The sequence below is a fragment of the Squalius cephalus genome (genome assembly GCF_949319135.1).
Source record: "Squalius cephalus genome assembly, chromosome: 24".
NCBI classification, from domain to species: Eukaryota; Metazoa; Chordata; class Actinopteri; order Cypriniformes; family Leuciscidae; genus Squalius; species Squalius cephalus.
In genome coordinates this window covers 19,498,521-19,514,768 of record NC_137145.1, presented here as the reverse complement: position 1 = coordinate 19,514,768, position 16,248 = coordinate 19,498,521, and the positions used below count along the sequence as shown (strand labels likewise).

Genomic DNA, 16,248 nt, shown 5'->3' with positions numbered 1-16,248 from the left:
TTTCTGGTTGTCTTCTTTTGTCTTAGTGTGGTGATGACTGGATCCTACAACAACTTCTTCCGAATGTTGGATCGCTCCCAGCGGCGGGACGTCACCCTGGAGGCTTCGCGCGAGAGCTGCAAGCCCCGGCAGGTCCTGAAGCCGCGCAGGGTTTGCGCCGGCGGCAAGCGAAAGAAGGACGAGATCAGCGTGGACAGCCTGGACTTCAACAAGAAGATCCTACACACCGCCTGGCACCCGCAGGAAAATATCATTGCCGTGGCAACCACCAACAACCTCTACATCTTCCAGGAAAAAGTGAACTAATACTGTCGTCATGGGGAAAGAAAACCTCCGAACCTCTCTCTATGTGGAAACAAAAAAGATGAACTAGCAAAAATCATTTCTGTGACAACCACCATCATCACATTACCAACCTTGGCCTACTCCAGGACAGGATGAACTAGTCGAGCCAACTTGCGGCTACCAATACTTTAACTGGTTCAGACTGGTCTGGAGAAGAGCGCAACCTGGCTTTGGCCTCTGTGGCACCATGACACGCGCCCTGCTCTGGTGATGTGCCAACCTGTGTCTGTACCCTCCATCCCTTTTCCCCTTACCCACAAGTCCGAGCCCAGGGACAAAATGGGCGGCAATCTATCAGATTTCAACCATAGGTTTTTTTTTTTGTTTTGGTTTTGGTTTATTCAAGGTGTCTGTATAAAAACTAATTTGAACTCATGTGGATGTGTCCCTGTGTCCTTTAATCCTCGATATGTTGTTCGTGCCATTGTAACCGTTTTTTAATCTTCTCAGAGAAACTGCCAAGTTGTTTAGTTTGTTTTAATTCTGTTTCAAGAATACGTTTTTCTGATTTTTTTTTTCTTTTTTCTTTTAGGGATTTTTTTTTTTTAGTTTACTACTTTTTACATTTCATAATGTCCCGTTACACTCCATACAGCTACGAATGGTTTTGGCCCTGTTTCTTTTCAGAAATCCACGCACTCATACCCATCTCATCACATTGGCCCAAAGAGCTTTTCCTGTTCTTTTCTGTGGCACTGACGGCATTGCCGTGTTTGCTGTAGTGGTCTTACATCTACACTTGTTTAAGCACATACACTCCAGTTGGACTGCTCACTCATTCAGCCTTACAGGGTTTATTTTCCTTTGTGACTCATGCCCGGTTTCTGTCTACACTCTCTCTATCTCGAGTTACACGTTGAGAAAGATTATAGAGATTATGATAATGAAATGGTATTTATAAACTGAACAAACAATTAAACTAGAGTTGTGTCCTTCTTTGAAACATGCAAAGCTTGTTTAGTGCAAAACTGAGAAGTATTTGAGTGTCATCAAACCAATATAGAATATTAAATGCTATTGAGAACAATAAGGGAGTTCTACATTTGAAAATGTGCATGTATGATGATTGCTCTAAGCACTTTGGAGGCAAATATCCTCTCAGATGATTAAGATTATAGATCAACAACATTGATCGGATCTTTTTAAATACGTCATTTAAAAAAAAAAGGAAACGGCATAGTGAAGGCAGAAATATGCCCCCAAAATGAGACCTTTCATCCACATGTCAGACTTATGGCAAACTATTATATCATTTATTCCTTGTGACTAGTTCCAATTGTTGCTGTTACCAATTTCAGTTTTACTAATTTAGTAGCTTGTATTTTACTTATTACTATTTACATTTTATTTAATACAAGTATATGTAACAGACGTAGGCCAGTAAGAGCTGTGTGTAAACCTCACTCACCTGGTCTCAAGAGATGTGCAAGCAACTGCAGCCTTTAGCATTCTTGTTCATGCCCGCCTCCCACGCCAGAAACCCTGGTTCGAATTCTGCTCGAAGCGGGTTGAATAGAGCCAGTTACATTGGGTACTGTGACCCAGATGGGAGTTAGGTTTAGGGGGTGAGTGTAACGGATGTAGGCCAGTAAGAGCTGTGTGTGTAAACCACCTGATATGCGCTAACGACTGCGGCCTTTAGAGTCCTTGTTAGCATGCCAGCCTCCCATGCCAGAGACCCTGGTTTGAATCCCGTTTGAAGCTGGTCAAGTAAGACTGTTTACATTTGGTGCCATGAACCGGATGGGAGTGAGGTTTAGGGGGTGAGTGTAACGGACGTAAGCTAGTAAGACCTGTGCGTGTAAACCTTACTCCCCTGGCCTCAAGGCTGACTCTAGCGGCTGCGGTCTTTAGGGTCCTTGTTAGTGCGCCCACCTCTTACGCCGGAGATCCCGGGTTTGAATCCTGCTCGGAGCGGGTCGAGTAGAACCGACTACATAGGCTATGGTACAAGTATTAGTATCTCTACATAAGAATTATCTCTAGTATTTCTCTAAAATCTCTAGATAAACTAAAACTGTTGGTAATTGTCATAAGTAATGAATGGTCAGAACGGCAACTTTAAAGTTCAATTAAAAATTTACAAAAATTGTGTGAGATGAGATGAAAAAATCCCCTCATCTATTTTGTAAATGCAGGTTACTTGATCTAGGTAGGTTTTTATAGGCATAATTTTATCTTCAAAATGTTCTCAAACTTCTGGTGAAACGACAGACTTCTCTCTGGTGACGAATTTAGTCCACTTAAATGCTGCTATATAGTGTCTATAAATGGGTAGTGTGAATCTGGAATAGATAGCAATTTGAAGAGTTGAATAGTTATTAACTAATACTGGTAGCTAGTAAATATTTATTAGCAACAATTGGAATACACAGGCATATCTGATACACAGATATCAGATTTCAGTGGCTAAAAGTTGCAATTTGTTACTGTATTGGTAGGGGTGGGGAGTATCTAATGAAAATGCACTATGGACCAAAATAAATCACAATTAAATAAAAAAAGTTAGTAGCCTAGTGATATTGAATACTATTGGGTGACTTGCTAATTAAAAACTACCAGTAACAACAATAGATAGGCCTACTGGTTTTAAGAAAATGTTAAATGGGCTTGCCATAAGGCATTTCAGTTTATTGACAAGCTGTGTCCATAATTCACGTGCGTTTTATAAATAAGCAGTCCCCTGACTCCATTACGTAATGTTAGTGTCTTTGTTATTAGATATGCACCCGTTTGCGTCACTTTAGCGCTACAGGAAATCTGCACTCCCAGCACTGTTCTGGGATCAGCCACAGAAAACTGTTATTAACGAATCTAAAAGGATCCGCTCCGCAGATCTTCCGATCTGCTGTCAGGCTCCGTCACGCGTGTGCGCGCAGAGTGTGTTCGTGCTGTGCTGCTGTCAGTCTTATGCAAGCCGCCCTACACACACACAGCACGATGATGTCCGACGCTGCTGCTCCAGCAGACAACAACGGGGAGCCTGGATTAAACGGTATGTACTGCCGGAGCACCTCGCTGTATTGTTCTGACATCTATAAACTTTGTTAAAGAAGCCTTTGGCGTGTCTGTATTGGTTTCTTTTTATACTTTTACTTATTTTGCTTAATGGAAAACCTGCTTTTTTTTAGTTCCAGTCAACATTTCTTGTGCCATTTGTGCAACTAGTGCGTCACGTTAATTGACAAGCGTTCTGTCCAATGGCCGTTGAGTTTGTGTGTTGAGGCGGGCCTTAAAACGTGATTGACTTTAGTCTAAACCAGTAGTTTGACTATTACGTTTTCAGTAGGCTGGCCAAAGCCGATGTCAACAAGGCGAACTAGATCAACTCGAAAATGGAGATTGTGGATGCTTGAAACCTCATTTTATTCGTTTAATTCAATATGTAACATATGCGTTTCTCTGGCGTGATAATGAGACAGTGCTCTAGTATTTTATTCATATTTGTTTGACAACTAACGCTTGACATGTGGCAGCGAATAAGGTCTTTGTTTGAAATATGTGAGGTTGCAAACAAACACTGGTCTAGTAATTGGCCTCTGACCACTTTGATTTAACTTAACTAGTATTTAATTCACTTAGTAGACGAAAAAAACAAGTGAAATGGGGTTAAAAAGAACTTGAAGCCGATAAAATAGCCATTAACGTCTCTAGATCCAGACAAACAAAGAGTTCATTATCATACACTCTGTATGGATTTGCCCCAAAAACATTTGTCATGCTACTATTTAAAGACCCTATCAGTTCATTCGTATGGAGAGACAAAATATATATATAAAAATTTGGTCGCAACATTAGTGGAAATTCCTAAAAGATTAGAGAGACTCCTAAGAGACTAATCAATCTTGTTGAAATTCCTGGTATGCTTTCTGAAATGCAAAGAGCAGACTGCTAAATCTCGCTGTCTAAATATTCATTTTGGGATATTGGTAAGTATGCTTCAACTGCCAAATAATGTAGGCAACTGATACTAAATGTAATGTTGAGTGGGCTACGTGCGCGCTGTCATGACCAAATCACTAGTCCTCCTCACAGCTGTGTGTGACCCTAGTTCAGGACGACAATACACTCTACTATGGAGAAGGCTTGCGTCATGAATATTAACCACGCACCGGTCCAGTAAGCCTTACTGATTGGCTTAGAGTCAGACATTAGAATGTGACCGTTAGTAAACCGGCCAATAAACTACTGGAAATGAATATTGATTAAGCTACGTGACCGAACTGTGTAGGGAAGCTTCAAAGCAGTGTGAGCAGGACTTAATTCATATTCATGAGCTAAGCTTTCACCATAGTAGTATTCGTAATTCTATTCCTAGCAGCAGAGAATGTGGTCCAGACTGTGTCAATGTGTGGAAAGTGGCAGAAAGAAAGTCAAGAAATAGAATTGGGAGGGTTAGTTTAGGAGAATGAGTCATGATATTTTGAGATCGTGAAGTAGTGCACGTAAAGTAGGCTAGGTAATCGTGTCATTACTGCATGGAGATCTGTTGGCTACAAATAATCATCATTTAACATTTTAGTTATTTCTTAATGTAAAAGATAATGTGGAAAATAGTGGAAATGAAATGAAATTAACATTGTGGCTGTTTTGGCCTAAAACAACATCCACTAGCATCACATATTGAATTTTAAAAATATTTATTTTGCAATTTTTTTATACATACAGAGGCTTTTCACACTTCCTTTTCAAACCCTGCATGCGTTAAGGTCAATTCTCTCAATGCATTCTGTGGCCTTTTAGTTTTTCATTCACTACATTTTGAAACTATCATCATCACAGTCCCATTATCATAAAACGCTTGGTTTTCCACAAATGAGGCAGACTTACTTCTGTGTGATGACCGCAGCTTTCAAATGCACTAGTGCTGAAAACTGGTGAATCGGGCAGATACTTCTGGGAAAGTGAAGTGACATCTTAGTGTTGGCCAGATTCTTTTGGTGTGTAACAGATGGCTCAGCGTTTTGCAAACAGTGTTGGTTTGATAATTTGGATCAGTCTGGCTGTGTACTAGACTTGATGACTGCTAGCTGGAGGAGGTGTAAAGAGTAATAAATTAATCTCTTAAACCCTGTCAAGAACATGTACGGGTCATATTTCTTCCATAAAGTCAAAAGAACGGAGACAATAATAATATTACATCTTTTTATGTATAAATTGTGTTTTAACCTTGTTTAAATTATAAGTTGTTGATAATGTTCTGTGTTTGTTCTGAATAAACAAAAGTAGTCTGGTAATTTGCAGTTTAGTCAAATATTAAATGGGGAAAATTTATTTTCTCCTCATAAGTTGGAAAAAAATCTATTTAATAGAGGTATTGATATTATTGAGGACAATCAGTGTTGGTGGTAATGCAGAAGTAACAAGTTATGTAATCAGATTACTTTTTCAAGTAATGAGTAAAGTAATGCATTACTTTTAAATTTACAACAAAAAATCTGTTATTTTTTCAAATAAGCAATGCAAGTTACTTTTTTTCCCCATTTATTGACTGACAGCTCTCCTGTCTGCATGTTGAGAGAAATTGGAAGTAAGAGTTCTAGACTAAATGTGAGCAGTCATTTACTCATCTCACTGGCACAAAAACATATTCATTATTCATAAAAATGAATAAAAACAGTGGAAAGCAAACTCAAAATATTGCGCAAACCTGCAATGATTAAATATTTCAAATAATGCAAATATACTTTGTATTTAATCTCACTTTATTATTAACCAATGTCTTTCTTGCTGACCTTCGATGATCCAATTCATCCTTATGAATAAGCAAAAATGACTTTAGATAATTATTATTATTATTATTATTATTATTATTGCTAAAGTAAGCGTGTTGAATTTCTCCTGCGTCCGCACAGCTGCGTCCTCTACTGTACAGGCGTGAATTTGCATTTCCTTGCATTTCACTTTTGGTGAGAGGGCCTTTACATCTACCAAAAATATAACTATTTTCTTATTAAAAAACAAACAAGCAGGCCCTGCCCAGGTGAGAAAGAGTAATGCAAAAGTAACGCATTACTTTCCATAAAAAGTAAGGAAGTAACACAATTAGTCACCTTTTTAGGGAGTAACGCAATATTGTAACGCATTACTTTTAAAAGTAAATTTCCCCAACACTGGTGACAATGTAACTGTGATTAATGAATACATTTTATACATAAAGTTCATGTATAAGTTCGAGTCAGTACGATTTTTTTAAAGAAATTAATACTTTTATTCAGCAAGGATGCATTGGATTGATCAAAAGTGACAGTAAAGACATTTATAATATCAAAAGATTTCTATTTCAAATGAATGCTGTTCTTTCAAACTTTCTATTCAGAAAATAATTCTGAAAAACATGTATCATGGTTTGCCCAAAAAAAATATTAAGCAGCACAACTGTTTTCAACATTGATAATAATAAGAAATATTACTTAAGCAGCAAATCAGCATATTAGAATAATTTCTGAAGGATCATGTGACACTGATTTTTGATTTTGGTGTAAAAATGATCGTACGTACTAAACCTATGCGCGCGAACTCGACAATCAACTACTGTGGACTTCAACCGAAAACAGGATGTAAATACAGGTATGTGCGCTGGCTGAAATAACATCATTTTTATTAATATCTTTCACATCTACTGCAGTCAGATTCACCGTGTTCACTCCGAAGGAATCACTCACTTGGCTGGGCACTTGTAATGACACATCAAGGATGTTAAGAGGCTAAAAGCAGGTTTAAAACTTGCCCCATTGAAGTCAACAGGGTGCAAATTTTAAAAAGAGGATAACACGGTGTGGGCAACACCGATTTTTGTCGTTGATCTCTGTACTGACAGCACTCCAAATGTACAAAAAAATGAGCTCAATGTTAAAATTGACCGGAGTTCTCCTTTAAATAAATGCAGCTTTGGTAAGCATAAACATATACAATAATAATGTAATATTTTAATGAAAATCTAATATGAATCATCATTAAGAATAACAAGAATTAACAACAACAACATTATTACAATAATGCAAAAAAATATAAATTATAACAATGAGTATTTGGGGTAAAATGTGCTTAATTCTAATCACATAATACAAAAATTACTTTTCTTTTTGCAAAATAGCTATAATTTATTTTGTATGTTTTGTAAGATTTAGTCATCTTACCACAGATTTTTGTGTAACATGGCCACACATCTATCACTTTGCAGCCCTGATGCTTTAGCATTTCATATAATGAGCGAGCATAAGCCTCTGTAATACTATCATAGATCTGATCTTTTGATCTATGTCTGTTTCCCGATGACAGCCAAAGCAACATGTTCCACCACTGGCCAGAATGTTCAGCTCGCCTGCTGCCATAGCAACACTGTTTGTGTCAGTGGATTGAGACAAAGGTCGGTCGAGTTTCACCATCGATGGGAAGATGGAGTTGAGTTAAGTCAATGCAGGAACCATGTCACATGATCCATGTTTGCTCAACCCAGGGAAATCATGTAGACCTTCTTTGTCTTCCTCTTTTTGTTTCCCTGGAAGTATGGCTTTGGCTTGCTAGGCATTCAGTTTATACTTAGCTCATCCTGGTTGGTCAGCAGTGAACAGGAGTGGTGTGTTAAGCCAGTGGTAAACAGAGGATTCACTGTGCGGTAACACAGAGGTTTCTGATGAGACAGCACAGCAGATGTGGGGGAAAGGGGAACATGGAAAACTTCCCGTCCTCATCCCTGTCTCATGCATGAAAGGAGTCTGTGTGTTTGTGTTTATCAGGTCTTCTGAGAAGTGAGTTCCTGCTCAGACTCATGTACAGTATGTGGCGGTGAGGTCAGGTGTGAAATATATATCAGTGGGCTCGTAATGAGCCGGAGAGGGAGGCATTTACTGCCCTTTCACCACACAGTAAATAGAAGTTAAGTCATACCACCATCGACTTACAGTGAGATCCCACTGTCTCAGTGCCTCATTGAATGGTGGATAGTGTCATTTCTAGGTCACTTCTCCCCAAAATTAAGGAGTAAAAACTATTTTTTTTAAATCTATTTATTTGTTTTTTGCATTGCAACATTACTTTATTTAATTAAGTACATTTGCCTATCAAATTGTCTTTACCAGACGTTTTGCTTTTGTAGTTGATGAAATCAATGTAGGTCAATAATTTTGAGTTTTTATCTGGTAGTCCAAGCTTTGAGGACATCTACATACTAACAAAATTGTTTTTAAAGGCACAATATGTAATATTTGTGGATTCAAATATCCAAATATCACTAGAACAATGTTATATATTTTGGTGACTTGTCCTAAATGTTTCCAATAATGTTTAAATCCAGAGAAATCAGCTATTTTAACCAGTGTAACACCCCGTGTCATTGCTTCGCCTGTCAATGATGTCATATCCACGTTACCCTTGATTTCCAAAGACTCTTGAATATATTACCGGTATGTTTTATTAGACAGGTGAGCAACTGTCATTGTTATATAGCTCAACACAGTTAGTCTTATTGTTTGAATCCTTTGTTTACTTGATTTACCACGAGTAACATGTTTGTACACAAAAAGTAAATCGGACAACACTATTTTGTCAAGTGGCTGACAGCGTAATCAGAAAGCGCTTTATTTGTTGTAACAGTAAAACAGCATTTTCTCCACATGCAATGTTTTAAAATAAATTGCATGCCATTTTGCAACACATGATTCCACGCTCATTCATGGCATCATCAAGCTACGCCTTTGTTATTGTTTTGAATAAGCGACCTCTAGCGGTGAAACTTGCATACTGTGCCTTTAAGCAGATGTACTATTGTTTGGGTTGGTAAGATTTTTTTTGAAGTCTCTAATGCTTAACAATTCTGCATTTATTTTACTAAAAATACAGTATAATGTTTTTAAACTTAAAAAAAAAAAAACTGTTTTCTATTTGAATATATTTTAAAATTCAATTAGTTCCAAAGCTGAACTTTCAGCATCATTACTCCAGTCTTCAGTGTCACATGATCCTTTAGAAATCTAATATCTAATATGCTGATTTGATGCTCAAAAAAAAAACTTAAAATTTTAATATTTTCTAACATTATATATGTATGTACTCTCTTTTGGTCAGTTTAATGGGTCCTTGCTGAATGAAAGTCTTACTATGTTTATGCCTTTAGAATTTACATCTAAGGAAAATTACTAGAAGTAATAAAACATTTTTAATGGGATCAACTACATGATTTTTCAGAGTTTGATTATAATTTTAGTTGCAAATATTCAAATAATCAGTGCTGTAAACACAGTGAAATCTTTCCTATAGCTGAGGAAAAAATAACTTTTACTGATCAAAAAAATTAAAGCCCTATCCCTCAGGACATTTCCTTGTATTTCTACAGCACTTTTTAAAAAAATAGTTTATCTATACATATTTCGTCATTTGGTTGTTACGTCACGACTTTATTCTGTTTATTCTGTATCTTTTGCCTTGAGCGCCACATTTTTAAGATCATGTTAAAGACATTTCAACTTTGAAAAACTACTAATGTACTACTAATGCATGAACACTATACCAATGAAAAATTTCCACAATATTTCAATGAAAAAAAACAAAAAAAAAACATTGGTCCTAAAACAGGTTTCATTTTCTTTGAGCAAAGAATGATTTTGGGGAATTAATTATGAACCAAAATATGAAGCTTTGTGATATTTGGTGCATACATATATTCTCATAGCTGAAAACATTTTATTAAAAATATTTATTGTTGTGATAATTTTTGTTTTGTCTTTTTTTAGGGTCATGGGTAGAGCTGGAGATGAACAGAAACGCTGCATCTCTCTCTTCCTCCAGCGCCTCAGTGCCGCCCCCTCTAGACCAGGTAGTCGAGGAGGATGATGGGATGGTCGGGGGGCTGGAACACGTTCCCTCATCGTCTTCCATCCACAATGGAGACATGGAAAAAATCCTGCTGGATGCCCAGCACGAATCCAGCCGCAGTAACTCCTCATGCGGCAGGTAGACAACATACTGATGTCATTTATAGCCATTTTTTTTATAAAATGTCCTTTTTGGGGTGAACTATCCCTTTAAGATGTTGTTTACACAGTCCACGTGCACATATATCATCTGCAAATGTCAAAAGTTCACAGCTTGAGTTTAATGACCTCATAGATAAAAAGTAGTGCTATAAACATCCATACGAAATTACACTTGGTCACACTGACCTGACACTGATAGGATACGGTCATAATAACCCTTATCTCATTCAGACTCTGTGAATCATATGATCCAGGATGTTTACTCTAGGACTACAGTGTTTCTTTCTCATATGTACAAAGGCTTAACTCCTCTTACACACTACAGTAATGGTTCTCTCTCACACACACATACACACACACACACAAAACAACAACATTAATTGTCATTCCCAAACCTGTATGACCATCTTTGTTCTGTGAAACACAAAAGATGTTTAGCAAAATGTCCAAGCTGCTCTTTTCCGTACAATGAAACCGATTCATATTGCCATAAAAGGACAGAAATTGCAACAAATTATCATAAAAGTCGTCTTCTGAAGTCATACTAAAACTTTGTTTAAGGAACAGAATGAAATTCTGTGTTAACATACTCGCTCCCACAGCCCTCCTCGACCCCCCAGTCCTCAGGATGAAGGGCAGATCATTTTCGACGTGGACATGAGGAGAGACAGTCAGGTACTTCCTCTCGAGAACATTGTGGATCATCTAATTTATGGAACGTATTCTGGCTTACATTTATTACCTGTCTTGTCTTTTTATTTGTGTGTGTGTGTGTGTGTGTGTTCGTGTCCCTCAGGAATTCGTCATGGAGAAGATCAGAGATGATGACATCTTAATGAAGGATTCAGATCGGGTGGCAGACTGGTCAAGTAGACCAGAGAATGTTCCGCCCAAGTAAGACTAGTATTATTTTAGTGTCATTGATATACTAGTTTTTATTAATATTTTATAGTATAGTTTTATTAATTTTTATCTCAGTTTTAGCTTCACATCAAGTTTTAGTTGTGCAGCATCTTAAACTAAATTAAATTGAGAAATGTTTGCTTGGCAAGTTTTTTTTATCCTTTTATTTCAGTTAATGATTATTTTAATTCAAGTAATGAAAATAAACTCTTTTTTTAATGGTTTTAGCTTTAGTTTTAGTTCACTATAATAATCCTGGTGGCATACAGATATTTTCACAGGTCACAATCAAAGGTTTCAGTCAAAACCTAGTGAGCTAGTCACATTTTTATGCTCAAATAGACATCATTCTGGTCCAAACAAAACTTCTTAACCCTCAAAGACCCAAATATAGTCATTTCAGTTATGGCCATTGCCAATTACGTCGTGCGCTGTTGTAATCCTGAGGTGAAGCAGTGTGATGCTGTTTTGTTCATGATGTGTTGGGTTTATCTTTCTGACAGGGAGTTTCATTTCCGGCACCCGCGGCGTTCAGTGACTCTCAGCATGAGGAAGACAGGAGCCATGAAGAAAGGAGGCATCTTCTCTGCTGAGTTCCTCAAAGTGTTTATCCCCTCGCTGCTTCTGTCCCACATCCTGGTCCTGGGTCTCGGGTAGATAAACCTTAAAACGCAATCACACTTCACGCCAAGTATAAGCTGCCTTCAAGTGCACCTAGAAAACATGTACGGCATTTGTTACTACAACATGTTACGCATTCATAACATGGAAGTTTATAACAATTATTCCAACAAACAACAACAAACCCAAATAACTACATTTGAAAAAACTAAATTATAAAGATTACACATCTTTCCAAAACATAAAGCAAACCGTGAAGGTAATTAACGTAACACTTGTTGTCTTTTAGCTGTTCCCTACATCACATATTTAAAGGACAAGTTCGGTATTTTAGACTTAAAGCCCTGTTTACAGATCGTTTCTGATGAAATAGAACGGTTAAGATTAAGATTCTCCTGTTGGAAAGCATCTTTTGTAGCGGTTTTTGTGTGAGCATATCAGTGAACACCCCTGACCACTCGGTGAGTTTCACGTCTTTGTAAACGAAAGTGTAATGCTTTTTTTGGAAGGATTGTTCCAGTGCCCATATGCAGCCATTCTGTAGGGGGGGGGGAGAAGCGAAAGAAACCTAAAATTCTCGGGACCAAATTTTAATCTTAACCGTTCTATTTCATCAGAAACGATCTGTAAACAGGGCTTTAAGTGTAAAATACCGAACTTGTCCTTTAAAATTACTGAAATATGGCTTGTAAAATTAAAATAACTTGCAAAATCCTTTTGCTTTTCGCTCACTCATCTCTATAGATTACAAATATATTATATGATATAGATCAGTGTTTTTCCACAGTGTTTCAAATCAACACACCCCTTCCAATTTATCACCTTGAATTTCAACTTCGTAAATGCGACTTGGCTCAGTCATTTATGTTCTCGGAACTCAGAAATGCATTATACCATGAAATTTTGTCATCTCATCTCGCAACTTTTTTTTTTTTTTTTTTTTTTTCAAATAGCCCAGTAGCTTGAAAATACAACTCTGTTTCCCAGTGAACCAATAATAAACCTAAGCACCCTGACTTCTGGAAGTTGCACATAACCAGCCTATCAGATTGAGGCTTGCCGATTTTGGAAAACTTTCGCAGTTTCGTTTGCGATAAGAATCAGACGGTCCTTGAGCGGTCTGGCAACCACCTGTTTGAAGACTGTTGCTTGAAGTCACTTTCAAGCTTTCTGTAGGTTAACGTGGCAATTTTATGTGACTAACACGGATTCCTATTGAAATTGCTCAATTTTGACCTTGCAGAAAAACCTGTAAATGAGACCACACCTAGTGTTTAATTCACACACCCCTGATGAGTATGTAGCTTGACAACAGTGTAAGATTCTACATGTAAAGTGTCTGACTTTTTCAATTTCTCTTTCTTTTGTCTTGTATCTCACACTCTATCTCTAATACAGGGTCTATATCGGGAAAAGACTGACAACTCCCACCGCAAGCTCCATTTGAACACAAATCCGATCAAGTGCCTCAGGCATGGCCCAGGTGGATTAGGGAGAAGGTAGCAGTTTGTACGAAGAAGCCCCCTGCTGTCCCTTTCTTCCACTTTTACTCCCTCAGCCACCTTTCTTTCCCTTTTTTCAGTATTTCCTTTAATTCAGCCTGGCCATGCCTAGAAGTATTAGTGATAAATTCTTCATTTCAGGCCCTTTCTTGTTTATCACTTTCTGTATCCCTTTTTAACACCCCCATTAGTAAAAGCATCTTAGTTCATTTTGGAAGTATTTGGGGCATCGCGTGAACCCAAACGCGCACACGCTAGCTCTGCACTAGCTCGGCTAGGAGGCAGCGATGTGTCTGTTTAGCACCCCTTTTCAAGAGTGAGCCACTCACGAGTCATAAAGGATCCTCAAATGGGATCAACCAAAATATAGTGACTTATTGAAGCATGCCTGAGTGATAGCTAAGATATGATTTCTTACTAGAAATGCTATCCATTTAGTTCTTTTTATTTAATTCATGGGCGGAATGCCAGGATGATGGACTTGGAAGTGTTTTGGGAAGGATAGGGCTCTCCGTAGACCCCAAACTCGTCTGGTGAAGACTGAAAATTAATAGCTCAGACGCAATACATGTTTATGACTGTATGGCATGACATTTTATACCAAGTTTTGCATAATCTTTTACACAACCCTGATAGAGACAGCACCTGTTACATTGAAATGTCTGATACATATATTTTTTAATATTTCATCTCATAAACATAGATAAAAACCGGTCGGATGGGGCTAACGGATCCCTGTATGGAAACAAAAACGCTATTGTTATTTTATTGTTTCTCTATGTTTGTTCTGTCATTTGTTTGCCTGTAGTTTCTTCACATAAAGTACATATCATGACCTAGTGATTCATAACTAGGCTTCTACAACACAGCCTATTTTTCAATACCTCACAATCTACCATTAGCATTGAGCTGAATTTGCATTCAAAGCTAAGAGGATCTTGCTAACAAGGACAACGGCTTTGGTATTTTGCCATGTTGTCATAGCTGTGTCAAACTTTCTAGAATTTTCATACACTTTCATACACTTAACTTAAAGGCAACAGTGCAAGAGAAACCTTTCTTCAATTATAGGGATGGTTCATCCAAAAAACAATATTCTGTCATTACTTACTCAACCCAAACCTGCATGATTTTCTTTTTTTTTTTCTGTAGAGCACAAAAGAAGCAGCTTTGAGCAATGTTCGTGCTGCTCTTTTCCGTACAATGAAAGTTAATGGAGATAAACTGGAAGAGAGCAGCTTTGATTTCTTTAAAATATCTATGTACTTGGACTTACATAAGGTTGAATAATGATGACGGAATTTTAATTCTCACATGAGTTATTGACCTCGCACACTTACAGAGTCATAGTCGCACACATTTAGTGAACACTAACACTCCAGCGCCACAGGTGACTGTGTTATCCTGGACATGAAAACCCCAGTCCTCATCATTTATGTTTTCAATCCTGAAGTGAAATTATTCTCAAGTCTAGTTGTGTTTTTGTCTCTTTTTAAGTGTATTTTGGATGTGCGAATTCTTTTTGTCTTCAATATCTGTCTAAGGAATTACTTCTCCTCGAACACAGCTGCCAAAACCAACTGAGAGCTCAACTCTTATGAACTTTGTGCCTCGTCTCCTTAATCATGTTTGATACAGAATCCTGTCATCATTTCCTGTTATCATGTGCGTGTTCTGTGCCACAAGCTTTTCCTTTTTGTTGTTTTGCACCATCTTATTTGTGAACGTGACTTTTGGAAGGTTTCTCATATGCTTTGTTTGTTTGGATTTTTTTTTTTGTAAGTCTTTACCTACAAAGGCAAAGTAGAAGAGAAGGTACAGGATAGTTAAAGGGTTTTTAGTTCTTTTGTTTATATTTGCATTCAAATTGTGGTTGGAAAGAAGTGAGTTACTCTCCTTTGTGGAGATGCTTTTTTCAGACTGCGATGTGATGATAAAATGAAGTTTATTGGTTTAATAGACCCTTTTTTCTTCCCTGTTGGATAATGACAAAGTTTTAAAATTAAAATTTAAAGAATAATCTGAATTTCGGTGACTGGTTTTGTGTTGTGTATTGTTTTGTTTTGTGAATTTTTTTTTTTTTTTTTTTTTTTTTTTTTGACTTCATACATAACATTGTATCACACATACATAATATTTCCCTCACTTCATTTATCAAGTCATGTGCCAAAATGCGTGCATGTTTGTTTGTTTGTTTGTTTTTCCAAAAGAAAATATTTATTTACACAACTTCATCTATGGTTTAATAATTATGGAAGCTTGTTTCCGCCACTGAATAAAAAATAAAAAGGGTAATTGCGACTTTTTATCTCACAATTCAAACTTTATTTCTCAGTATTGTGTGATATAAAGTCGGAATTGTGTATTATGTTTCTCAGAACTGCGAGATAAAAAGTTGCAATTGCCTTTTTTTATTTTTTATTCAGTGGCAGAAACAAGCTTTCATAGTTTAATTATAGAATTGCATTGGCCAATGCAGTGAATTCACGGGTTCGAAGTTCAGCAAAAATCTGCAGCGAAATCGTCGTGTGAAACGCGTGGGGAAATCGTTCGCCCTCACGCGAAATTCACTATCATTCACTATTGAAATGATTGGATTTCACCTGTGGAAATTTGCTGAACATTGGTAAATGTAAATGCACCTTAAAGATCCACCGATAATAAGAAGAATTTAGTTACCCGTTTAGTTCCATGGACATTTCGCGCCAAATCCGACCCGTCCCCTCAAAATATTGTTAGCCTATCATAATTTCCTAATGGATCAGATAAATAACCATGCTTTTCTTGAATCTCTTTTGAATGTAGCCACCCAGCAATGCTAGCAACCACTCAGAACACAGAATTAGCCCGTAGGCTATTCGAGCTCTGAAGCACACGTCTGGGAATTCGACCTGAGGTCAGAT

At 37.3% G+C, this 16,248-nt stretch overlaps 2 protein-coding genes across 3 annotated transcripts in view; both read left to right on the top strand.

The window, feature by feature from the left end:
• The window catches only part of ppp2r2ab (protein phosphatase 2, regulatory subunit B, alpha b), a 29,171-nt gene extending 28,696 nt beyond the window's left edge, over positions 1-475 (top strand). For both annotated transcript variants that reach the window (XM_079861066.1, XM_079861065.1), the window contains exon 11: positions 27-475. In XM_079861066.1, coding sequence (XP_079717192.1) covers positions 27-306 — 280 coding nt within the window. In that variant the 3' untranslated portion in view covers positions 307-475. The remainder of the gene's footprint in view (positions 1-26) is intronic.
• A 2,482-nt stretch (positions 476-2,957) lies between these two features.
• On the top strand, positions 2,958-15,371 carry bnip3lb (BCL2 interacting protein 3 like b). Its single transcript, XM_079861169.1, has 6 exons — positions 2,958-3,340; positions 10,077-10,296; positions 10,922-10,994; positions 11,116-11,213; positions 11,726-11,875; positions 13,242-15,371. Exons 1-6 carry the CDS (start codon positions 3,256-3,258, stop codon positions 13,288-13,290), a joined length of 675 nt encoding a protein of 224 aa, XP_079717295.1. The 5' UTR covers positions 2,958-3,255; the 3' UTR covers positions 13,291-15,371.
• The last annotated feature ends 877 nt before the right edge of the window (positions 15,372-16,248 follow it).